At 41.9% G+C, this 26,409-nt stretch overlaps 1 protein-coding gene across 2 annotated transcripts in view; it reads right to left on the bottom strand.

Moving 5' to 3' along the window:
- The window catches only part of CADPS (calcium dependent secretion activator), a 204,904-nt gene that overhangs the window by 34,678 nt on the left and 143,817 nt on the right, over positions 1 to 26,409 (bottom strand). The window contains exons 17-22 of one of the 2 annotated variants that reach the window (XM_050979535.1): positions 21,515 to 21,621; positions 15,856 to 16,012; positions 14,740 to 14,881; positions 7,960 to 8,106; positions 4,725 to 4,880; positions 1,809 to 1,956 (exon numbers count right to left, since the gene is read on the bottom strand). In XM_050979535.1, coding sequence (XP_050835492.1) covers positions 1,809 to 1,956; positions 4,725 to 4,880; positions 7,960 to 8,106; positions 14,740 to 14,881; positions 15,856 to 16,012; positions 21,515 to 21,621 — 857 coding nt within the window. The remainder of the gene's footprint in view (positions 1 to 1,808; positions 1,957 to 4,724; positions 4,881 to 7,959; positions 8,107 to 14,739; positions 14,882 to 15,855; positions 16,013 to 21,514; positions 21,622 to 26,409) is intronic. The other variant, XM_050979536.1, reaches the window with a different exon arrangement.

Here is a 26,409-nt window from a genome sequence, read left to right as displayed (position 1 = left end):
GGGGGAGGTAGTAACATTACTTAAAAGGAAAAGAAAAAAAAAGAAAAAGGAAGGGTGTATAAAATACTGCAGCCCTAAATGATAAACTATGAACCAATAATTTATGTCTGCTTTACAGGTTCCATTAGTTTAGCTATCTGTTAAAAACCTCATGTCCCAGCAACTGCTGCTTGCCACAGCTGTCCTGGAGATGCTGCACTAAACACCTCCTGGAAGTGGCCCAGGCAGATTTGCAGCTGATCCCAGCTGCAGCCCAGGAGCAACCACACAGCCACCTCCTCGCCTGTCTTCTGCAGTCTGAGTCAGGCTGAACCTGCAGCGGGACTGATGCTCAGAATTTGGAGGAAACTGTGGCAACCAGAGAGCATCACAAGTCAGCATGGAAAGATGCAGTGAGTGCCTGGTCACACAATGCCTGGGCACAGTACTGATGTGATCAGTCTTGGGCCATCTGAATACTTAACCTGGCAGTTTAATGAATGCAATGAGCCTCCCCTGTCTTCATGATCTCCAAAATCTCGCTGTCCCCAAGGATTGTGCCAGTATAAGGGTTTGATCCTGGTTTGCAGTGGGGAATATCACAAACATGAACCTTTGCAGCTGATGGGGTAGATGCTGCAGCAGCTGCAGGCTGAGGGATTTGGGGAGACACATGAGTATGAATATGGAACAGAAAATGGTAGAGAAGTTCATGTCCAGACCTGGACAACAAAAGCCCACTCAAGATCTGCTCCAGCTGACCTGGAGGACGAGGGAAGACCTGATGATGGGCAGTATGAAATCTCTTACAAGGTGCATGTCACAAATAAAATGTCAGAACTGAAATATGTGTAAGAAAAATAAAAAGAACAGCTGAAACTGATCCAAACACCACTGACATCAGGGCAGAGAGCCCTGCTACATCCAGTGGCCTTTGGAGCAAGATCTTTCAGAGGAACAAATTGAAGTGAAGAACTGAAAAAACATAGGAACAACTAGCAATGATTCACTGCAAAATCTGACCATGGAAAGCTGTAGTGAAAAGGCTGATCTAGGAAATGCTGACAAGCAGCAGACTAGGTGAGCCAAACAGTATTTGTGAATTTATTCTAGACTGGTATATGAATATTCAATCTGGCTTGAAGTCACTGGAGCAAAATGAGCATTCTGATGCATTTAATTCATTCCAATTTGCCATGTCTTTCTAATTCATAGGTCAATTCACAGAAACTTCAACCTGCAACTATGGCTTCAGAAGAAAATAAAAGTCAGCAATTATTAAAACAGGTTTGTTATTTGGAAACTTGAGTCATTATGAACCTGGAAATCCAGAATGATCAAGTGTGCTGATTACAGCCAGTACTCAAGGAAGGCAAAGCAGCCTGAATTTCAATCTACTTTTGGAAGTTCTTTGTTTTTGTAGTTTTGGGGTTTTTTTTCCCTTACATGCATCACAGCAACAACTTGGCAGTTCTGTTTTCCTTATGTTTGTCTACAGAAAATAGCCATACACAGAAAGTGTGTTGCTGACACCTGGCTCCAAGGTGCAGTTAATGACTCAATTTATATGGTCATCATGCAACAACCAAGCTTGAGAGATACCGTATGCATACCACAGTCCTTGCAAAAAGCCACTCCTAAGTGACAGGGATTCCGAATGTTTCTATTCATTAGATTTGAGAGCAACCCCCTGTACATTCATCTGCACACTCTCTATGGAAGGCTAAATCCACAAACGATACAACGTCTCTGAAACGAGCACAACAGGAGACAGGAAATTTCATGACATTGCCTTTAAAAGCTGTGAAAGGAAGAACCTGCATTTTTACCTCTTGGCCCATTTCCATACTGCAAAGCTTTGTAGACTGAGCTTTGGCATCCACCATGACATTAAACATGGTGCATATTGATTGAGGGACTCGGAAATCTGTTGATCGGCTGGTTTTCTGCAGTTTTACTTCAAATGCAATCCTTGTTCTGTGAAGGAAAGTAGAAGTTTCAGTTGCTTTTAAACATAACAAGACAATAATAATAATTTGAAACAATACTGAGAGGAGTTTGAGAGCCAGAAAGCTGAATGCTGCTGGGAGTGCCATAGTGCAATTGTTACAAATGTGTTTTTTCTAAAAATGATTTTCCTGCTTAAAAAGAAACCCCCTTTCCAGAATACACGCTCTTTATAAAGTGTTGAACAGTTTCAGGGAAACTGTGACTCTCTTATGCTTGATAAACAGTGTGATGATGTTACAAACAGCAGTGTCAATGCACACCTTTAATTTGGTTGCATTAGCTGATTGATAACCACACCCTGCTGCACTAAAGGAAGCTCCTATTGCTCCCTGACAGCAACAACAAATAACAGAAACTCCTTCATTGCTTGACTGAAAGGACACTGCCAGATCATTGCATTTATAGTGATATGACAGTATTTGCTCACTAGAAGTTCTTAATTGTCTTGTAAGTTCACAGAAGTGGTTTCCCTGCACCACACACATTCACCAGATTAAATCTGCAAAGCAGACACAGGCATGTACATATGAACACACCTGCATCACATACCTCCCTGTTCTCCTGAGGTTTCACTGAGATCAAATCTGACATCCCTGGCAGTAACAAACCTTGATACACCAAAACCTTTGTTAGGCCTAAACTTACAAAATTTGATCCTGTGTCATATTTTAAATACCAAGGCATTTGTGAGTCTACACAGGAATGTTTTCCAGTGTGGTGGGCATTGCCTTGCCTTTTTTCAGAGCCCCTCTTCATATTCCAGAGGTACTTCACTAACCTAACCTAACACAGAACAATTATCACATCACACAGAATCTGCCAATACATTAACATAGGAGCTTCAATTTAGAAATAACAAATAATATCAGCTGCAGCTCAGGAATAATTCTGAACTTAAATGATCCCTCAAGGGTTATGCAAATGAAAACTCAATTACGAATGTGAAGCTCCCGTTCTGGGGATCAGATCTGAGCTGGAATGTAGGTCCTTCTGCCTGGATTTATTAGTGAACAGGCCTTCCCTGCAAGGGCTGCTTTCCTGACAGCCCCAAAATACAACCCAGTGTGGAAGGCAGGGTGGCTCCTCCATGGATTCAACAGTTCAGAGACAGACGCGAAGAAAAATGTTGTGTCAAACTGAAATTGCTAAAGAAACCTTAGCCAGGCCCTGTTTGCAGGTGATATAAATAGGGAAGGCAGCATATTGGTTTACATCAGCAATGGCATTTGAACTGATTTAATTACCAGTGCCAGATTTAGCCTGGACTCGGGGACTAGAATGTTGATAATTACTGAAAGGACCCAAGGAGACTGGGATTTTCCATCTCCTCATGGAAAGGAGCATGTTCCTACTTACTTATGCTCACAACCATTATATATAGTTGTACCAATACAAGCTGGGACAGGTTTTTACAGAGGGGCAACACATTTGTAGAAAGGTTGAGGCAAATTAGGAAGAAAAACCACCTGGCTTCCAGGCACACAAACTCTTCTTTACATGTACCTGGAAATTTGCTTATTTTTCCCAGTTATCTCGGCTGAGCTAACTTGTTCTGATTTTTACAGATCATTGCAGCTATAACTGTGCTGTAGGGACAGCAAAGGGGCCTTAATTCCAAGTGAAAAAAAGAAAAAAGAGAAAATAAGTTTTGCTGGTGGTGCTAGGGCAGAGAAGAGAGCAGAGCTCCATCACTGGGTTTTCTCCTAAAACACAGTCTGACAACTGAAAGACAACTAAAGCTCAGTGTTTGTGCCAGACACGGGACCAAAGATGGGCTGCTGCAATAAATTGCTCACTCTCAAAGACATTAAATGCAACACATCCCATTGCACTTAAAATGCACTAGGGTTTATTCCAGAATGGTGAGAGAACAAGCCTCAAGCTATCTGCCTTCCTGCCTGCACCTCAGGGATTGAATGTGCCTTCCTCTGTGCTGACACTGAACATACAGGCTAGTGAGGATTGCACTGAAAATAAATGCCACACTCACACTTGCAGAGTGGCCAGGAAATTGTGGTACAGGACAGCCACATCACACACTGCAGTTAATATTAGCATGTATTGGCTATAATTGGCATCCATTTTTTCTCTGGTTCACCTCTTTGTCTATGAATTTTTGCACAAAGAAATACCAAGTTCATTTTTTCTTCTTGCCTCGTTATCTCTGATGCAAATGGACTTAAATTGCAGTGGAAAAGTTGGAAATTTAACTTCAATATTTTGCTTTCAAAATGACAGCTGCCAGTATGTCTAAAAGTTGCTTAAAGATATCTCTGTTTTGGAAGATCTGCAGGTAACTATGCTATAATGTGGCTGATGATACAACAGCTTTTCCCAATCAACGGCAGACGTGAAACCTGTGTGCCAAGCAACACACTATCCCACTTTTAAAATAATTTTTTCTTCCTTTTTTTCATGTATCTGTGCTTTTTAGGTGGGTGCTTGGATCTTTCTTATGGCTATGCCTTCAGCAGTCAGCATCATCACACCAACCTGCATTTACAAAGATCTGACCTCACGTGCAGCACTGAAAATAAGTAATTACCTAGAAAGCCCAGAAGAATGGGAGATTTATTGCCTTATTGTGAATAACCACTCAGTCTCAACAGACAAGTGCCTGCTTGGGAGAGTCCACAATTCAGAGCAATGGGGTGAATTCCAGTTTTAAGGTGGAATAGCTTTGCATCCTGTGAGCCCTTGTGAGAAACATGCCAGGCTCCCTCACGGGCACCCACCTTTTCACACAGGACTCGATCATGTCACTCGCCATAAGCTTCAAGCGCTGCTCCAAGTGTTTCCCAAACTCCTCCTCAGGCCAGTGCAAATCCCGAATGAAGGTCTGTAGGGCATCAAGTTTCCAGAACATGTCTTCTGAGGTGCCTGATCCATTGCTGGCAGGGCAAAATGAGAACAAAAGTCAGAAGTGGCATCGGGGTCTTGGCAACCTGATGTGGAGACCATTCCTGCAACAAGTGTAAGGCAGACAGCAGTTTCATACACAGGACAACGCTGGCCATCTCCACCATCAGGATTTTGAGTTTTACCATACAGTTGCCTAATCTACCTTGCTGTCATCACCCACAAAACTTTCCAGACCAGATGAGTAGGACAACATCATGAGTTACACACATTAACGGGAAGAACGTGTGTATGGTAAAAATCAGCCTTAGTTAATAACCACATTAAAGTATGTGATTATTAAGAATTAAGGCCAGAAATTGTGGGAGAAAATCCTTGATCAATAATAACTGCCATACTAGGCTGTATGCAGTTATTAAGATTTAGGGTTTCATGCAATTCTCCCCCCTCTAATTATATCTTGAGTTTGCCTTGTCCCCCCAGTGTGGCCCCGTTTCCAGGTAAGGGACAGTGCTAACAAGTGGTGAGCGAGGACACACTTTATCTCTTGAACAGCTGAAAAGAAATTGGGGTAAGTCAATTGAGCTAAGGGTACATCTCATATCCAGGAGTTTTGGCAGGATTTACTGCTGCACCTCTTTCTTTGCAAAGGCAATTACAGGACAACAAATTTACATTTTTAAAAATTTATTTTGCAACAACTTTGGTCTGCCACAAAATTCTCAATTTCTTTCCCAAGCATATATTCTTGTACCCACACCCCTGCCCAGATGGAAGTCTTTAGTCCTGCAGTGTGTAGCTACACCAGCTCTTTTCACAGTATAATTATATCTCAAACCTCCACTTACAGAATAAAAATACAGGACTGGATTGCACTCTGTTTGTGCACAGAAATTTATGCATCTATAACCCTTTTCTCTCCCTCTCTTCTTCTCCCTCACTTTTTTTTTTTCCAGAACAATTACCAAGGGAGCTTCAAGAGTTTCAACCCCCTCCTCGCATACCACTAATGCTAACACAGTAATTTATAAGATATTTAACACACCATGCATTACCACTTGTGCTGACATCATCTATAGAAACAGATGAGGGAGGGTGTTTCTATTGTGACAGATGCCAGCTGCATTGAGTTAATGCTAGAGGAGCTGGGAACTAATGCAAACAGGGCTACTCTCAGGTGAGAACTGTAGTCCCAACATGCCAGAGGGGTCCTGAGGGAGCCTGGGCTAGCAGAGTCAACAAGATAAAGAATGAATAGTCTTGGTTGTAGGAGAAACGTATCTGACACTAAGCAACAGGTAACATGTCCTTGATGGAGGGGAAGGGTGAGTAAAAGGGAACCAGGGAGATGAAAAGATAAAGAATCAGGCATTTGCTTTTGCCAGGGGACCAATTTGGACAACAGCCTTACATATTCATCTACCAAGAGTTTTTTGTTCAAACCTGTGCTTGGGTGTAAGCAAGCTTTAACAGTCTAAGCCCAGTTTTGGAACTGCATAGATTTACATTTTAAGTGATTTAATGTGGACAAATACAATAATTGGTATTTACTACAGCAATATTATGACATCCATTTGGTTTCAAAATTTTTGAAGAATTATTCTCAGTCTTTTTCTCACTTTTCATTAGGGCTCCATCCAAGAAAACAATATAGTACATTCATTTCCAAAATGCACTGTTGGGATTTTGCTTGTGAGCACCACAATTACTCTAATCATGCCAGCAGCTTGCAATATACCATTGATGCTCAAGCATTTTCAGAGGGATTATCCAATTTTCTGTCATTACATGATTCTTATCTTTTCAAGGGCAATACCACAAAGCATGCACAGAGCAAGATTAAAACTTTTAAGTACTCTTTACAGACAACTGCCTAAGCTAGCCTTTAAAATAACTATCTTAGCATGAATATGAGTTGTATGGCTTTGAAACATAAACAACCATGCTAACATTTTAAAAGGTTTTAAATCTATTTAAAAAGATCTCACATCAGTGTTTTCTTTACTTTCGTTCATTACCAGTGCTCTGCAATCCTGCCTGTGCCAGACTAATGGCAGAGGCGTTCTGGTGGACTCCAGGTGTAGATGTAATTGAGGGTGTTTCAGTAAAAGTGGACAGGAGATTCTTGGGTGAGTTCTTCAGTTTTATCTATTAAGTGAGAGGAAGAGGAAAAGCACCACAGTGCTGTCTGACACCAGTCTATGCCAACCCTAAATAACTCTCTAGGACTTTAGAAGGAGAATGGACAAATAACAGTTCCCATGATAGGACATCTTGGGAGATGAGCTACCTCAAATGATGAGATTTGGGTTGAGCCACTGGGTCCCACCCTCCACACTGCTCAGTGAGAAATCCCCTACAAGAGAACGTGCCTTATCCGTGCTGAGGATTTGTGGTATGTTCCCCCCGAGCTTCACACAAGCACCTTGGGACACTCAGGCAGGAAGCTGGGAGCACAGAGCTCAAGGCTCCTACAGTGACTGCTTTGACACTATTTCCCAAGCCATAATCTAAAACTCACATTGAAAATCTCTTTCTTTAGTTGGTCATGGCATTATTTGGGCAGTAATGAAGGCTATGGAGCCTTAATTGCTCTCTGGGGCATCCCCAATGTGAATAAAAACTGTTACGGGGTGCTCCTCTTTCTTAGAGTGCTTCACCAAAGTCAAGACAAAAATTATCTAGGAATTGAAGAGCTTGCATTAAATAAAATTCATTTTTAGATCTACATCTGGTCCACAGAAATTGGTTGACTGGCATTGAAATTGATTAATCTTCTCTTTTGGACAAAACTCTTTGCTGAGACATAATGTCACATTGTGAGTTCTGTGGTTTGTATGTTATTCAGACCATACCCCATTGTTGACAGCTATTTTGTAAAGCAAGATACTTGCTCAAACTCTCAGTGGGAGTTGAGACAAATTTTCAAGGTTTATACAAAAAAACCCTCAAAATACACATGCCAGAAATTCACTAGTGTCTCATTCAGAAAACATCTAATTAACTGTATCACTCTTTAAAGTTTTATGTAATGCACAGAAACAAACAATACATATCCATGCCAAGATTACTTTAAATTTAAATGAGATCTAATTTGAACTGAATACACACTCAGAATCATAAATAGCAGCCATCCATGACGGTGCAGAAAAGCTAGGCATTTGTGGGATGCCTAGTGGGATGTTAACTGGTAGATTTGGTACTTTAGGGAGATTCACATTTGGTAGATTCACATTGGGCAGATTACTTGTTAAACTCCTGTGGAAGAAACAGACAGAAAGAAAAAATACCATAACAGTGACAATGCCGATGTAGCAGAAGCACATGACACTCAGAAACAAATCTGCAAAGTTCACAGCATGAGGACAGTTAAAAAACTAAAGCAAAACATTTCAGAAAGAAGCATGAGTATGAAAGCTTAAATGTACTGTGTTTTCAATCTGCTATAAAATTCAAATCCCTTAAAAAAAAAAAAAAAAAGCAAACTGGAATGAAAAGAAGAATTGCAAAGGCAAAAACTGACAGAGAATTTAAACACCTGTGAAAATAACTGCACCTTCAAGTCCTGATACCTTTTCAGAGTGCAGAGAGCAGCTTTTCTTCCAAAAAATCTCTTTTAAGGAAGAGTCTTAGTTCTTACACACACAGGCTCAATGGAAGTACTAAACTACGAGATCTGCTATGAGACTGGAATTTGAAATAATAGAGAGTCTGGAATTCCAGCCATAAGAGATTTTCTTGCCACCAAGCTCAATGGAGTTGCAATTTTGCTGCAAAACCTCTCTGTCTTAGACCCTCCACAAATAAAGATGGGCTAATCTGGAGCGATGAGACAGTGAACTACAAGGTTCTAACTCTGTAAAGACTGTGCCCTGATCCTCCCTTGAATTCCTGGGTGCAAACCAAAGGATTGTCCAGCCCCACTACTAGTGCACAAACTGCACTTTGTAAATGAATCCAGGACTAGTATGTGACTGTTTCATGGCTGGAAGAGGGGCATGAGGTGATTAAGATATTAAAAAGTTAATATGAAGCATGTGTACTTGGGCAGCATGTCTTCAATCAGTATTTTCAGATGTGCAACTGTTATGCAAATAGAGATCTTTAAAAAGTGGACAGCTGTATTGATTTAATGAAAGATTCTCTCCTGGAACAAGGTGCATGTAACAGCACTGCATGACCAAAGTTTGGAATGCACCCTGACACATTTCATTGTACTAGGTCTCTAGATTTGTAATTAGTCTAATCCTGTTTTAGAGTATCTCATCGCAGTCATATTCTACATGCAAAATGAAAACATCAGGAGATCTGGGAATCAGCAAAACACAGAGCTCAATTAGCCAACTCACATATTACCTGACTCTCAGAAGAGAGGCCAGTTTCAGAAAAATGCCTCATTTCTGCCCTCTCCCAGGAACACTGTCTGACCCCCTGGTACAAAATCCACAGGTGGTTTTACAGTCCCATGTGAGGAACAAAACCAGATGCTTTGACACCGTTTTCACCAGATTGTTACTTGGACTAAGTGAAAATGGAATTAGAAATTCAGGATTTCAACTTCACCCTGCACTGCTGAAGCTGCTGGAAGCTTTTCTATTGATGCACACATGCACTGCTTCAGCATCCAAACTTGCCTGCTCTGAGACTGCATCAGGATATGGCACCTTTGGAGGTCTCTCCCATTTCTCTGGATTAAATGAGTTACTTTACAAACACCATTATCTGGTTTCCTGTGAAACTATCAAATTATACACTATGTCTTTCAAGGCATATTAAAATCCTAGTAACTTCCCTGAGACATATTTAGCACTTCATTTCTTACTGCAAGTTTTATATATCAACCCCAAAGCAGTGGAATTGAGCTGCCTGAATAAATGTTTCCTAACGCATCAGACGATGTGAACCACATCTCTGCAAGAGCTCAGCTCAGCTCACCAGCTCACTGCTGGTGAATGTTAGGGAACAGACTTCACTCTTTATGAATAAAATCCCTTGCTGGGGAGGAAAATCACAAAGCAAAGTTTTTTCTAGTGAAAAACCCCTCACAACTATGCTCTGATTTCTAATTATTTCTATGATTCTCAGAAGATTTAACTTCCTGCTATCTGTGTGTTCTCTTTTTCAGGCAAAGACAAGAATTCACTACTGTCGCAAAGCTGTCCATTGTTTCCATTCATACTGTATCTGCTGCTAAGATGATATGACTATTGAATGAGACATAGACTACATAGTGATTGAGAGAGTGTTAAATCTTCAGAAATGGCAGTGCATGTGGTTAGATACTGATATGGAATAAATAAAGAAATAGCAAGAGGTGGACAACATATAAATGTATAAGGAAAAGCAACTTAAATAACTTAGCCAGATGGTAAATACATAAATCAGAGGACCTTTGGTTTTAATATTAAAATTCAAGAAGTGACAGTGTTATATTAATAAAAACACTGTATTAATAAAATATGACTTCTAGAGTAAACAGTATACTATATTCACACGGAAACATATTTCTTTTATACAACACATTATTTTGCTGATGCAAGAATATGTTGCAAGAATAAGTTAGTACTTTTAAAACAAAACAAAACAGCAAAATAATGGAGTATATTATGTTAACATACAGTAACTAATGTAAAAAAAATATTCTCCTGAATTGACATGCACAGTTTTTCAGGTTCAACTAATCTAATTATCTGACTAACAGTTGCAGTGAGACCTCTAAAAAATGATTAATATTACCAACAAATGTTCCACGAATCCTGCAATTGTTCAGACCATAAAACTACAGGTCCAAGATGAGAAACTGTTTCTAGAAGCCAGCCATGCCTATTTAATATAGATGGCTAAATATAACCTCAGCCATCAGGCAGGGAATGTGGGCATTTGCATCAACAAGATGAGGGCTGTCTGATTTAAGACGACTCAGCTTCAGGACTGGATCCTGATACGTTTGATGAGAGACACAAGCTCTGGAGCTGTACCGCTTCTTTTCCTGGTGTCTTCTGCTTCAGCCCTGTTTGTGTGTGTGAGCTGTGCAATGCCCTCACCTGGACTGTCTGCTGGGAAATTCTCAGTGCAAACAGACTGGCAGTGTACCCCTGCACAACCTCCCAGTGCTCACACTGTACGGCACCACTGGATGGAACACGTCCAGTTGCACCGTGGCTGCTCCTGTAGAGCTACCCTAGCAATGTAAGGAGGGCAGAAAAATCACAGTATTTTTACTGAGCTGTCTCCTGGGTTCAGAATAGAGCTGAACGAGACCCTTGGCCACACCTAAATGCTCAGTTCCTACAGGATGCCTGAAATGATTTAGTGATGGAAGACGCAAATGCCTGTCTCTTCCATCACTATAAACACTTGAAACCTCACTGTCGAGGCTGAGCAAATGCTCAAGAGCAAATCTTTTCACAAAAGCCTTGATGTGAAGCAAAGAGCTTGATAGTGAAGTAGGCAGTCAAATCTGTGCTCTTCCTGTGACTGACACCCAGAATAGTAACAAAAATACTCACTTTCACTACAGCGGTGCTTCTTTTAAGGGGAAACATTTTTCACTATCATTCTGCAGTTGTACAACCTTATAAAATGATTAGTGTAATCATATCGTTCAATTTCTGACATTTATATTAATGATACATTTATAAATAGTTTGCAAAGGGTTAGTGAGCAATTAATAGATGCTAAAGCCAGGACTAGAGAGTGGTAGAGAGAGCCCTGGGTCAATGAGTAATGTTCTAGTCAAGCCATTGAAATTAGTTGTCATTGCATGAGCTTTAGCATTTGCTCAAAAAGATCTTTCAACACAGACACACACACAGAGACACACACACATACGTGTCAGCTGGCTGCGAGATAAATCAGCACTCTCCGAGAAGCTAGCATGAAAAAAACCCATTGCAAACCCTACTTTTCCAAGACCTCTCAACTCACCAGAGAACAGACCTACTCTGCATCCTGCATACTTGGATGACTGTGCGAAGGACAAGTGTTCCACATTTCTCTGCGTGGATTCATACAAGCGCACCAGCTGCTCTAGCTATAGGGCACAGACCCCCTGCAAATTCAGCAGCTCTGCAGAGGCAGATTACAGAGCCCTCATGAGCACATAACGTCCATGCTTTCCCCCCACCATTTTTTTCAATACTTAACAGTATCTCTCTCACTGCGAATTCTATACCTAACTCCTCAGAGCATAAGGTGCAGAGTATTCAGCAATGAAAATAGAAGAAATACATGCTTGCAAACTGCCATCTGGTCAGGTTATGGAGGGCTACATATTTCAGCCTTGACTGCAAACACAAGTACAGAGAAACCCTTTCAAAAGATTCTGTGTTGTGGAATAATTTCTTGGTTAAGAGGAGATAATGAGACTTCCTTCATATAATGCACTGTAGAGATCCAGGACATCAACAAGCTTGGTGGAACGGCCAGCTTTGATGATCTGTCTTTGCTGGCCAACTTGAAGGTCTATCTCCAAAGCAGAGGAAAGCTGTGGAAGAACATTGTGCAGTGTTCCCGATTTCCAAAAAAAGCTCTGCTGGAGAGGGGTCAATAGAAGGTCACAATTTGGTTTGGAATTGGCTGCTCCAAACTATTTGAGAATCCATGGCCACAAATTCAACTGTGCTACAGTATGGACATGTGGGGTGAGAAGAGAGCAGATACAGGAGGGCAAGTCAAACAGAATAAGTCTCTAACCTGAATTTTTCTGCAAGTTCCCTGTCGATCAGACAAAGAGGAGCAGGTGGTCTGCCCAGGAGGCAAAGATGAAGATGCCTTAACATTTAGTTCTGAATAGCACATGAAAAATGTCATAAGATCCTAGCAATGACACTCCTCTTTTCCTTTGCACTGTATGTGCCACCCTCTGGCACTCACTGGTGCCTCCCTTCACCGGGCCACATCATGTTGAGCCAGTGTTTGCAACTCACACTTTTGTGTGCGAGACATAAGAACAAAATATCAACACGTGAAAAAAAACCCATGGTGCATCTTTTCACCAGATGGACAGAAGCTTCTTGTGGAAAGCACCCACTTTCCTGCTGGAAGAAATCTTTTATATACCCAAGTCTGTAAGAGAAAGAGTCCATCCTGGGCTTTTGCTGGGAGATGCAATGCTGAAAGCACATGTAACTGGAACTCCAGAAGGGAATAACCATCACAAGAGAACTAAGAAAAGATCTTTTATAACTATCAGAGATAACTTGGAAATGATAGATGCTGGCATACCCAGGGACAAAGCATTTTGACAGGCAAGTAGCACGTCCAAGTACTTATGGACATCTATAGTTAACTCCTTTAAGTAATTAAAAAGCAAAAAGATGACAGCTACTGATAAAAGAAAAAAAAAAGCAGAATGATTTGTTTATTGAGTGCTTAACCCAGGTGGACAGGTACACAGAGTTAACTGCCTCTGTTTCATAACAGAGAAGGAAATACATATTTTTCACTAAAGCAGAGCTCTGAAACTGAAGTTAATGCTAACTTCGAAGTGCAATTCTGCTTGAAGGAGTGGCTGTAAAAATGGCATTCTCCTACTCGAAAGATCTATTTCTTGTATGTTTTCTGGGTCACATCTGCTTATTTGAAACAAGATTTTTTTAGGATCTTTAATCCTGTTAGCCTGCAGACCAAAGACAGCAAATGGAAAGTGAGAGAGGCTCCTGAATGCCAGCCACTTAACCCCACTCAAAACAGAGGGGATGATCAGGTGTCAAGAAAAAGCCCGAGATTTGGCAGGCAGAATCCTTACGGATGCTGAGGATGCACAAGAAAGAAAGGAAAAAACCTGGGTACTCAGACTCCAGGTTGCATATGGGAGGCTGGCTGCTGAACAAAATCTCTTTTCCTTGTAAACGGAACATATTTGGTGTGAAAAGCCCTGAAAGACCACACGTTCTTTTATACAGCAACCTCTGAGAGTGCGGTGCCATTTCACTTTCCCTAGAGAGTGACAAAAAAAGCAAGGAGAAGAGTCTCTCCAGAGGTCACCTGGTCCCAGTTCCTGGTCTGAGGCACTGCCAGACTCATGTTGCTTGCAAAGGGTCCATCTTTCTCTTTTAGTATCTTTATTAGAAGGAAAAGTTAGCTATTTCCCTTTGTAGGATCTGACTTGGCTTTATAGAGCAAGCATGACAGGGTTCAGCAATGCTTCAAAACCTGTGAAATAACAACAGTAATCCAAAGCACATGTCATATTTTTATCATTCACCAGCTCTTGAGTTCAATTTGGGTTTTTCTCAGGCTCCCAGTTTCTTGCTGGTAAACTCCTAGCTTTCCAAATGTAAGAAATTATTATGCTTGAGTCATCTTGCCCATGTTTCACTTGGGTTTCTGCACGTCTAATCCTACAGGCAGAGGAGCTGGGACTGGCAGAGCTGCCCTGGACAAGGGACATGTGCAGCCACTAGCCATGGGGCTGATGCCAGAGGCACACACTGCAGTATCCCCCCCACAGGGTGGGTGGAAAAAATGAGTGTTGAGAATAAATACAGCAATGACTCACAGGGGTTATAGGGCTGGAACTGAACACAGTGAAGCGAGATTTTTTTTGTTCTGAAAAGGAGTTACGTGAGTTCAAAAGCAGCATTGGAAAAGGCCTTTTAGAATGGGTTCCAAAAAGCCATGGCAGTTAGGAAGGTTTTCCCATTTTCATGCTTCCCTGTTCAAAGAAACACGGCTCAAACTGAGGCAGCGATGCATTTCAAAAAGCCAATACCATTTCCCTCATTAACCTGAAAATCCTGAAGAGATCAGGCCTCCTATTTATAGCATTAAACTAGAACGTTTAAAGCAGTTTCTGCATGTCCAGTCTAACGTTTGCTAATTCACCTCTATATGAATCTCCATCCATTTGCACCCAAATTCCGATTGTATCAAAGGAGGTTTCCTTACTTTACTGGCTCCCATGACTCCCGCTCAAAGCCCCTGTGAATTGACTGTGCAATTGAGGACTCCATCAGATCGACATATCTAACAACAAGTGGAGCAAACAGGTCTTGGAGGTGTTTGTGGAATTTTCCATTGCACAAATTATCTAGAATAGATAAATAAAAGTATAGTAAGACACTACTGTTACTACAACCTCTGTAACAAACCACAGTGTGGCACTTCATCAAACAATGAATTTGTCAGTGAACAGGAAAACTTCAAGAACATAACAGGAGCCAGAGTTCATGACACAGACAGCAGGAACAACTTCTTACTCCACACAAATAAACAGACAATGAACCTTCTTTTTCATTAATGTAAAACTTACAAATACATTATCACTTCCTGTGAATAAAATCAGTGTAAGAAACACAGCATGGCAAACACTATGGCTTTAGCAGGTGGGAAAATAATTTCTTCTTTGGTTGCTCAGTACCATGATTCTGGAACTTGCTTTCTGAGGATGAGTGCCTGGCTTTTTTGACACCATCTTAGAAAGCTAGCTGGGGTCCTGGTCTAGGACCTAGCCAAGGCAATGCCAATTTTGCCACCAGCTCCCCAGGGAGGGTTGGACTACCCAGGAAAGTGCCAAATCCTCACATGGGTTTTGAAAGCATGGGCCCAAGTGCTTCGGAGAATTGTCTTATTTCACAAAGCACTATTCTTCTGAACTACTTCTGCTTCCATTTACTTTAATATTTTCCTCCCTTCAATAAAATCTTAAAGCAATGACTGGCTTACTCCATGCTAAATAAATGCAGTACACACGTATAAAACAATGCACACATTTAATGACAGATACAGAGTACCTAATTCCCTGCTTATCAGGCAGCCATTACCAAGAGACTTGAGAAGATGAAGCAAATAAAAAGTCAACTTCCCACCTTTGACTGCAGTGATTTAAGGGGTGTGCTTTTTTCTAGTGGCAACGCAATAAAATCAAGCTGGTGCTAAAGGAGTTTGTAAATCTGTAAATCTCCACCCATCTCAGTTCTCTGCGCAGTAAAGAGAGGCTGAAAGCATTATCAGTAACCTGAGCAGCCCACTGAAAAGGGAATGATCAGAATGCAGAATACATACAGTCACTACGGAGGGAATCGTTAATGAGCTGAAAGAGCGGGAAGCTGTCCCAGGTGTCTGGGGGCTGCACCTCTAACGCCGCGTCCATATCCACCGCAAACAGCGACAGGAAGGTCTCCGCGTGCTCAACCATCAGGTCTGACCACCAAGCAAAGGCCTTCAGAGTTGGCAGAAAAAGATAATAAAGATGTGTATTAGTTCTAATACAGCTCTAATAAAAATGTTAGGCCACATATCTTAAAAAGAAAAAAAAAGCGCATCTCATGGAAACTACCTTTATTGTAAAGAGAACAGTGCTTTGAGTGCTAGCCTGCACGGGCAGTGCTAATCACAGAATTAGGCACTGCTGTTCTAACACAAAGCTTTCTTGTAGAGGGTCTCTTCAGAGCTCCACTGTAAAGGTATGCAGCTGTAATGTAGCAGAGAAAGTTTCATCTGTTCAATTTACAATAAATGACTTCATTAATGATGCTAATTATCAGGAAAAAAAATCAACTAATTCTTATTTCTAAAGTACAGAAATTTGGGAGTTTCTTCACTGTGCTTGTGGGTTTTCTGATGTGCTTTCCAACAGCTTAAATTCTACTTGGATTCAGTACTTGCATTTGTCTTGAAAAACTAGAAGCCTGAGACATTAAAATCTGTCCTAAGTCATTCACAACCTGTTTTCAAGATATTTCAAACATCACCAGTAAAAGTTATTACAGCACTGTTCATTTTACATGGTTATCTAACACACTACCACCTTCATGATGCTACTGATTAGGAACCCATTACAAAGCTCTACTATCAACATGCCAAGGTAAAAAAAAAGATATCTACGGCAAGCCTATATTTTCACAGAGGCAGGAAAAACATATGTCTAAACTTGAAAACCAAAAAAAATATCAGTGAGGTAACTCATTCTCATGCACATGGGTCCTTAAAATTCGCTGTGCGGGCTCTCTGAGGTGACATTCACATCATACATGGCTCAGATGTGAATGCTGCAAATGCATGCATGCGTGTTCAGTAGTCACCTCTGGCTGGGAACATGCAATATGAGAAGAGCTGTCCACAGGACCATGTGCTGTCATTTGGAAGTGATAGGAAATTACTCAGTGACTTAAAGGAGCTAAGGAACAGCTTTGTGGCACTTGGCAAGAAAAAGAAACCTCTAGCTTAGGCACAAGAGTGGAGATGAAACGAAGACATTGGGAATGGAGGAATCAGTTTGAAGAGGAATTGCCAGTCAGGGAGGGGCATTTTTTGCATGTTTTTGCAGACATGAATAAGCAGAATGGGGTTTCACTCTCTCAGGGTTCAATTCTGATTCACTGATGTGCACAGCACAACACCAGCTACTGGTTCACCTGGTCATGGAGAGGAAACAGCGCCTCTGAAACAGGTTTCTGCCATAGTTTTTCCTGTTTTGGCTAGACTTAGCTGCCAGTGATAGTGGAGAGGGGTCTTTGTAACTATTTCCACTCATTCAATCCATTAAAATATAAAACAGACTGACACTGCCCTGCTATTATTCCATGAATTGATAAAAAATTGATATGAAGGCATGGATAGATTGGGCACTGCACCCGGCATTCTCTTCCCAGAGCACATCCAAGATGTAAACCAAATAACCAAAATAACCACATGACCCCCAAACTAATCTTAGGATTGGGCCTGCCCTGTAATGGGGGTGAAGATGAAGGCACAGCTTCAGGGGCTGCCCATGCCTGAAGCAGCAGCACCAGCAGGTGAGTGTCCCAGTGGTCACGGCATGGGGACAAGGTGGCTACAGCAGAATCCTTGGTCTGCAGACTGTCCTCAGCTTCAGGCCCATGGAGGAAGGTGCCCAGCTCTGCTGCAGCATCTCCTGCTTGGGGAAGCTCAGGGGTGAAGTGGCAGTGGTGACAGTGGCCCTGGGAGTCTGCAGAGTCGTCACTCTGGGAAAGCCAAAGCCAAGGTGAGGGAGCCTGTGTGGGGCTGAGGTGTGGGGCTGAGGTGTGGGGCAGTGCTCTTCAGCACTTCTCCACATTTGGTGCTGGTGTCCAGCCAGGCACAGGGCTGGATGGCAGTGAGTGCCATGCTGGGAGGCATCAAACCACTGAGAGACCACGGAAGAACCAAAACCATCAAGAGGCTGGTGTGCTCCTGATGCCTGCTCCAACCTGCTCACAAAGGTGGCTGGGAAAGGAGCGCTGCTGAGCAGTGGGGCTGTGCAGGATCCTCTCATCTTAGCAAGGCCTGGCTGTGGTTTTCAGGGAGGCTGCAGGGGCTGTCCTTGCTCTGATGTGGTTTCTCTGGCTGTGCCTCTGCCTGCCCAGAGCCTGCCATGCTGGCACCCACCCAACACTGCCCCGGGTCTGCAGGCATGGAGCAACTGCTACCAAGGACCGATGGCATGTGGCATTTGGGGGGGACGGAAAAGAGGGTGGCCAAAGAATGTCTTCTGCAACACATCTCAATATAAACACTTCAGAGTCCTGCAATAAGAACCTGCTTTCATGAAAAAGGAAAAAAAGAGCAATTTTAAAAAAAGAAAAGCATATGATCATTGGTGGAAAAAAATTATGCCCAAATCAGTAACAGTTTTCCTTTTGCTTGAAAAGTCAAATTTTAACTCTGTAATTCTCAAACTTCTGTCAGGATCCTCAACCTCCTCCCTAATTTCTGTAAGTAGGATTGGTAACACCATACTTAGAAAACCTTTTTCAAGATGGTAACATTTCATTTATTTACCATCTACTTACCTGCTTTGCTTAAATAATAATGTAAAGGGGGGGAAAGTGTGCTTTCTAGCCAAACACACCTATTATTGTATATTTTACACATGGATACACATGTATATATGTATGACCTCAAGGAGTTAAGATACATATATACATATACACATATGTATACATAGAGAGAGAAAATAGAAATTTAAAAACAGGTGAATGGCATTGCCTCTGGCATTTGTCATCAGTCATCCAGAGAAGGGAAAGGGAGCTAGAAGACATCTGATGGGAGAGATGATATAATGCCAGAGACCTCCTGTTCCCAGGTTACAGACATAGGCACACAGACTCTGCTATTTCTGCCTGTGCTGCGCTGCTTCCTTCTAATGGGTAAGCAAACCCAACTGACTAGACATGATACTCCTCTTGTAATGATTTTTGAACATGCTCTGAGTATTATTTTCTACATTCTCATTAGGGAGTCTGCCTGGATGTCCACATGGGGAAAAAGGGGGCATGTGTTAATTGCAAAAACTATTGCTTTTCTGTAAAGTAAGGCATTTCTTCAATAAGCAGTGCAACTTAATTTTCTACTGAATAGCTGAAGTAGACCAAAGAGTCACACCTCACAGGTCAAGCCTTCTCCAGGTGAGTGGCAACATATAAAAAAAGTCAGCTGGAATTATACAGGGAGAAAAATAAAGTATAATATCTCAGCAATGCTCACTGCACAGTGACAGTATAATGTGGCTTCAACACATAATAAAAATCAGTGATAAACCACCCAGCCTCTTCTCTCTCTTCCCTGGGTGCAATTCAAAGTGTGCAGAGAGCTGGCCAACTGCCTGTGCACTGCTGAAATGCCACAGCCACCCTCAGGACAGGGATTCAAAATCCACCGACAGTGTGCTGGGCTTTTGGAGAGGGATTTCATCCTTCCAAGTCAAAAGGGACAGGGATGCCTCCTATCTGTCTTGGCATTAACCTTCTGTCTCTAATCAAAACCTCGTGACACAAAAGATGCTGGAGAACAGTTCTGAGCCTTCCTCATCATGTGAGGATCTTGGCAGCATGGCTGGCTGAGTGTGACTGGTCCTGCAACTGCTTCCTTTTTTCAAAATAAGCTGTGTTTTAAAAAACAGCTCCTTCCCAGCTGGTTGTACATCCAGCCTGTGCTGGTGAGGAGTGGAATAAAGCAGTTTTTGCACAAGCATAGCGCTCACAAGCACCCCTTGCTTTAGTGAAAAGGAGGTTTATTTCACTCTTCACCCCATATATTCTCTCTCTACATATAAATACTGTATATCCAGTACAAGGCACATACAGACAAAACCAGAGGAAGACCACTACCATTCTAGGCACTCGTGTAGTACTTAGTCCATCTCCACCACAGTGTACTAGAGGTGGGGTGAATGCAAACGACAGGTAACAACAGGCTGAGGAGCGAGTCCAGGCAGGTAGGGTTGTGTTGGGATGTAACTGCAGCGCTCGTAAAATATACCCATTGCTGCATGCATGGACTGGACTGCTATGCCACATTTACCCTCCTGTGTCAGGCTACCAGCTCTGCAAGCAGCCGACCCAAAGTTGCTGTTACATTCCTCGGTCAAAGTTACGGAAGCGAGGGCAACCAGGGTAAAATCCCAGTAGGAAACATGGCACTGAGAGGGCATGCACGGAATATGACAGGAGTGACTCGTTTCATTCGGTTTAGTCACATACCTCTTTCCCCTGCCAGGATCATCCAAGATTGAATGAACAGTAGAAAAACAGGGAGGAAATTTAAATATGTAATCAGGCGTTAGTTGGGTTTTGTGGATTGCTGTGTATTATCAATAAGTAAAACTATACTGCATATTTAATATACACTGGAATGATTTTTAGGTGATTGTGAAATTATTTATCAAATGCTCTTAATGCAAAATATTGAGTATATCTATATATATATATATATATCAATGGGAAGGAAAAGAGAAAATAGTGAAAGAGTGCAACAATACCTGCAGTCATAAACAATAACTGTTCACTCCGAATTTTAAAATGATTAACTTTTCAGTACGTGTTCAAGAGCACAAGATTTACAGAGAACTCAGGGCTCAATCCTGCAAATACTTACATGGGTATGCAACATCACCTGCTCAGGGAGAAATGTCCTGACGTGCTGAGAGCAGGATTACAGCCAGCCATGCCAGCTGCCCGTGGGACCAAGTGTTTCCAGGATCAAGCCTCACAATTTTCTGATGCATATCTGACTATGACATGGTTTCAGTGGTTTTAATACACAATTCTTTCTGTTAAGGTGCTTCAAAAAGTTAAGAGTTGGTTGTATAAGGCCTTAGGTAACCCAGACAATGAATAACAGAGCATAGCTCATCCTAACCTCAGTGACTAGTAATTGAGGTATTACCAATAAGCCAAGGCAGAAGAGGCCAACAGGAAACCAGGTGAGTTAATCATGTACTGGAGAGGCCCAGGGAGACCCTTGGAAACAACCTGAATTCTCAGAAAGGGGCAGAAAGGAGAATTGTTCTGTTTTGTTGCAGTTTTCCTTGCTCCCCTCCGGACAGCAGGAGCAGCAGCTGCAGCAAGGACCCCGCTCATGCTGGCTGGAGGCACACAACACAGCTCATGATTTGGAAATATGACCTTTCTGGAAAGTGAACAGGTTGCTCTTGCTGGTAGCTGGTGGTGAACATTTTGGCCAGACTGGCCTCGTCAGAAATGCTGCAGACTGACATCGAGGAGAGCAAAACTCAGTAAATTCATCCTTTAGCCCTCCCTCCCCTCTGAAAACACATTCCTCCTGAGGTGTACCTTGCCTTCATCGTACTCCAGTGTATTTCCAGCTTTTAAAAAAGGTAACCCAGCACCAGCTGGGAAGACATCACACAAATATACAAAGCTCCCATCGGATCCTGTGGAAGACCTGTGGGGGACACGACCTTGCTGGGGACGCTGCTCACCTCTGCATGGTGCTCTTCGTTTTGCTGTAGGACTTCAATTACCAACTCTGCCAGACGTATTGTATCTTCTAACTTTTTAGCTGGTGTGACTAACCGGCCTACATTCTCTGTAGTACAAGAACTCAAGTTAAAAGGAAGGCAGGGTGAAAAGCTAGACGAACAGTGAGTTATTTTAGAGGTTAAAAAAAACCCCCATAATATTCTGCAGCTTTAAAGATCTTTTCATGCATATGTTAAATGCTTATATAATTAGTACTGAGCAAACCAGAAAGCCATTCGTTATTATACTATGAAAATACAGTGCTCCAGCTCCAAATTTCACAATACTGTCAGAGTTGGTTTGCTTTATGGTGGCACTTTATTAGCTCAAATAAGAACATCACATTCCCTAAAGACAGCATCTGGCTACTAATGTATGAACAATATGTATCCTTCGATGTAGATGATGCTATTATAGGAATCATAGCTATATTATTTAAAAATTCTTTAAGATGATCAATTCAAACAAATCTGTCTGCACTCGTAATAAATTGTCAGACTCGAGCAATTTAAATGTCACCTGCTTCTAAAAGCAAAACTCGCAGGTCTGTCTTGCTCCAGGATTTAACTCCACAAGGGTCAGGAGTTATGCATGCTGGAGGGAGTGAAAAGTGAAAATCCCACACTCATGGGTAAGATTTATATGGGAAAAGAGACACAACTTTAAAACAAAAACCCCGCAAAACAAACCAAAGAGTTTAAATCCTGGAGCTTGGTGTTTACCTATGTTATTTTGCAGTGTTTTCTGAAAATTCTAAACAATAATTATATTATATTATATTCTTCCAGGTTATTTATATTATTAATAATCTATTAAAAATAGGAGGTGCTAACAATATGGAACATTTAGAGCATTTTATTAGAAATAACGTAGAGGAAAAGAAAACAGCCACAATTTCCCTGAACAACAGCTTCCACAGAGCTGACCACAGACTGGTCTCTGGCTCACACCCAGGTCCCAGCCCCAGCTCTCCTGAGCAGTAAGGGCAAAGAGAGGCATTTCACTACACAGCCAGTCCATACCTCTGCATCCATAGGTATTTTGGCCTCTCCATGGTATCAAAGGGCAGCTCACTGCCCTGGGGTGTGCAAACTCTCCCTGTGATGGTTGTTTGGAGCAGGAGTGGAGTGGGAGACCTGCCCCCTTGGGATCCATATGCCAACAGGACAAGTATTCACAGGGCATCTCTCTCCAGCCTTCCACATACCCTGTTTTATCCCTAGTGTTTCGGTCTGGTTTACTGGTGGGATAGAAGCTTGAGGTTGCACGAGGTGGCCAGTTCTGCTTGACTGGGTCACCCAGGGAGAAATCCCTGCCTTGCTGAAGGCTCAGGGAGCTTACAGGACTTCATTCTCCCCCTCAAAGTCTTGCCAGCCCCTAGTTTTCCCTGAATACCTGTTTACAGGTTACACAGTTCCCATGAAAATGAAAGTCATATGTTTCAGGACAGTCCCAAAGGTGGCTGGTTTTTGGAGGAACTCAGCAAGCTGGAGTCTGGCCCTGTAGGGGCTCAGCTTGGCTGAGGGATGGTGAAGCATCGTGCAAATGAACTCTACAGTTTTACTGATTTATGGCACAGATAAGGGTCTTGGGTGTTTCTTCTCCAGTTTTGCTGCTGTTTGTTGTATTGTTGGAAACCAACAAAAGAAAAAAACCAAGGTTCCCTTTAATATAATTTACTGATCAAATACTGAAATTGGAAAGCTCCTGGTTAACTTCTCAGTCTTTGTCCTACACTATCCAGCACCTCAATGGCTACAAGAACCAGAAACCACTTCCTTTTGCAAAGGGAGCCCAAAGACAGGTCCCTCGGTAAGATCTGGTTGTTTCTGCACCTCCAAAGCCAAGGGGAAGCTTTTCCATTGATCAGTGCAGCATCAGGCCCATTCTCATTTGCAACATTGATCTGCTCTCAAATATAACTAAAAGACAAAAGTGTTAATAAGAACAACTGCTCAAAGATGCTGTCTTTAAAGAAAATATTGATGCTTATATAACTTTGGCAGCCAGCAGATGTCAATCTTAATTTTTTTCCTTCTTATTTTAAATATTTCCCTGGTTAAGTTACTATACATCAGAATATTCTGCTAAGATAGCTGGAGCACTGACAGTTACATGAAACGTATACGATATACTTATCAAACATTTCATCCAACATCATGTAAAGCTCATACATATTTATAGTTTCCATGCAAAATGTTATGCAACAACAATGTTATTTTGTGCTGACGTTGATATTTGAAAATGTTGCATATGTCAGACATTGCTAGACAAAAAAAATGTGGACATTTTGAAATAAATGCTACCTCTAAATCTCTAAAGCCTACCACGTCACGCTAGGTGTTTTGTATGTATAAAGCTGCATACGAGGACTAGCTTTCTACTGCTACACGAGCGGCTGCTAGACTAGGAAACCACTGAATAAAAGAAAGGAAGACTATTACAGTACTTGGCGGCTGTTTGGCCATGCCTTTGAGCATATGATCTATCATGTTAGTCTGCGTTTGAGGAGATGATGGTGGCCCAGCCGGCGGCTTCGGCTTGGGCGGACGGGCTGGTGGTGCGTGACGGAGAGAGAGACGCCAAAAGTAAAGAGACAAATGACTTCATAAACAGTGACAAAAAAGATGGAAATTTCAAAAGGAACATAAGCAGAAATGATCGAATACAAATGGAATAAGCTGCTGGGTTTTTGCTTATTGGAATTTGGGGTATTACACGGTAATGACACCATTTGACAACACATATTCTAGAAGTCAGCAGATTCGAAAGTCCTACAGCACTGTGCAATCAGAAAGCTAAAAATTCAATGCAAGTATGAAACCACACTTAGTGCAGTCACACGAGGAGACTGAGAGGGGTTAATTCAGTTAAAACACTGGAATTCAGAAAAGGTGAACTAAAAAACACAACTTGAAGTCAGCTCCCCAATGCTTAGGCACGTTTAGCAATAGAATAATGAGCCATAGGAATTAATTGCTTTGCAAATATCAATTACACATTTTAGAATTAAACGTCACTGTTGGTTAAAGGGAGCTATAAAATATTCTTGTGCAATTTAAACATGTAAAAAAATCTGTCACTTAAAAATGTGTGGTTCCTGATCGTTTCCAGCTCATTTAATTATTTTCAACTTGGAATTCTAGTGGCTTTTATATTCTGGGTTGAATCATATATAAAAACTTGCCAGCTCTATCAAATATGTTACTTGCTATTCCAAATGTTAGAATACTGCAATCAGGACTTGACCCATCTGTCATATAGTTTACAATATCAGCATAGGAAAAATTCAAAGAAAATAGCCTTTCCTTTTACATACACCCAGAGAATAAATTATATGCTGTGAATATATTAACACAATAGTTTCTATTCCTTTTAATAACAGTTTTTAGCAGCATTGTGACTATTTTTAATCATGCCATTTGCAAGGAATTTGGCATATTTATCTGGACATTCTATTGCCAAAAGTCCTTGCCATTTTGCTTGCATTTTCCAGTGGGGGAAAAAAAAATCAGTTGGCTTGTGCAAAGGAGATTTGGAGATTTCTGATTGCTTTTATTTCTCACAGAACTACAACACTTATCCAAGTATAATAAAGAATATTCGAGTAAACCATTAAGGAGTGTGAGTTAGGTTGGTGCCCCTCTCCATACACAGGGATAGATACACATACATACATCTATAAAACCACACACAGTGCACACACACACACACACACACACACACACACACACACATTTTTAGTCTTTTCAGCTGTGTAATAATTAATTCAGACTCTCAGATTCAAGCTACTGGCTTTCTTTTCCTTGTTTTCTTACAACAGGAAAAGCAAATCTATCCATTCATCTCTGGAGTAATCCTGATCTTTGTTCAACCTTTACCAAGGGTGACTTTGTCCCCAGAAACAAACCTCTCAGCCTCAAGTGACAAAAATAACTGCTTTTTTCGGGCATTGGCCTAATGACTTTCACTCTGCTTTAAAACATAAGCAAGAATTCAGTTTGGCTACTCACTGACTACTCCTGAGTTTGATTTGCAAATGTAGGAAGAGTATTTTACTGCCCATTGCTCTGTAGAGCAGTTTGTGCCAAGGTCTCTGGATGGGAAGGGATGGTGGGGAGAGGGAACTGCACATCTTCTCCCACCCATGTCTGACAACCACAGGGTGGGAGCCCCTTGCCACCCAGGGGAGTCTGTTGGGTGGCAAAGTTGGGGGTATCAAAGAGAGAGAGCTCTTCCTAAGAGTGCCAAAGCCAAGGTGAAAGGAATCTGAGTTTCACCCCACTGCACACGTCAGCACTGCAGCCCTCAAGCATCCTTAAATGTGGAGTCCAGCCCCTGCATCCCTAACAGCTACCCATCCAAAAATATCTCCTAGGCTTCACAGACATCCAGACTCCAGAGTGTTGAACGGGCCTGATTAGCACAAGTGTTTTCTGTCCTAGGGAAAAGTCATTAATAGAGAAAGAGGAGGAGGAAAAGGCAAGAGATACAGCAGCATCTTCACGAGTCGCTGGTGCAGCGCGTACAGAACAGCTTGGAGGAGGCTCCCGCTGTGCAGTTGTCAGCACAGTGCCCCAGGGTGGCTCTCACTTCTCTGGGGGGCCTGTGAGAGACCCCTCCAACACCTTACCCTGCTCCTGGCATCCCCCCACCACCCCCCGCTCTTGGAAACAAGCTCCCACAAGGCACTGGAGCGGGCTAAGCAACAAACTCTTGATATAATTCTGATCTGGCCCAATCTGCACAAATATTCAGCTCTTTTCACACATTTTAGTTTTTCAGACCCAAATTCAAGGCTCTTGCATGACGGCTGCAGAACCACCTGGAGGTGAAGGAGGGGAAGAGTTCTCTC

The sequence above is a fragment of the Serinus canaria genome, chromosome 12 (assembly GCF_022539315.1).
Source record: "Serinus canaria isolate serCan28SL12 chromosome 12, serCan2020, whole genome shotgun sequence".
NCBI lineage: Eukaryota > Metazoa > Chordata > Aves > Passeriformes > Fringillidae > Serinus > Serinus canaria.
This window is presented reverse-complemented; position numbering and strand designations above follow the sequence as displayed.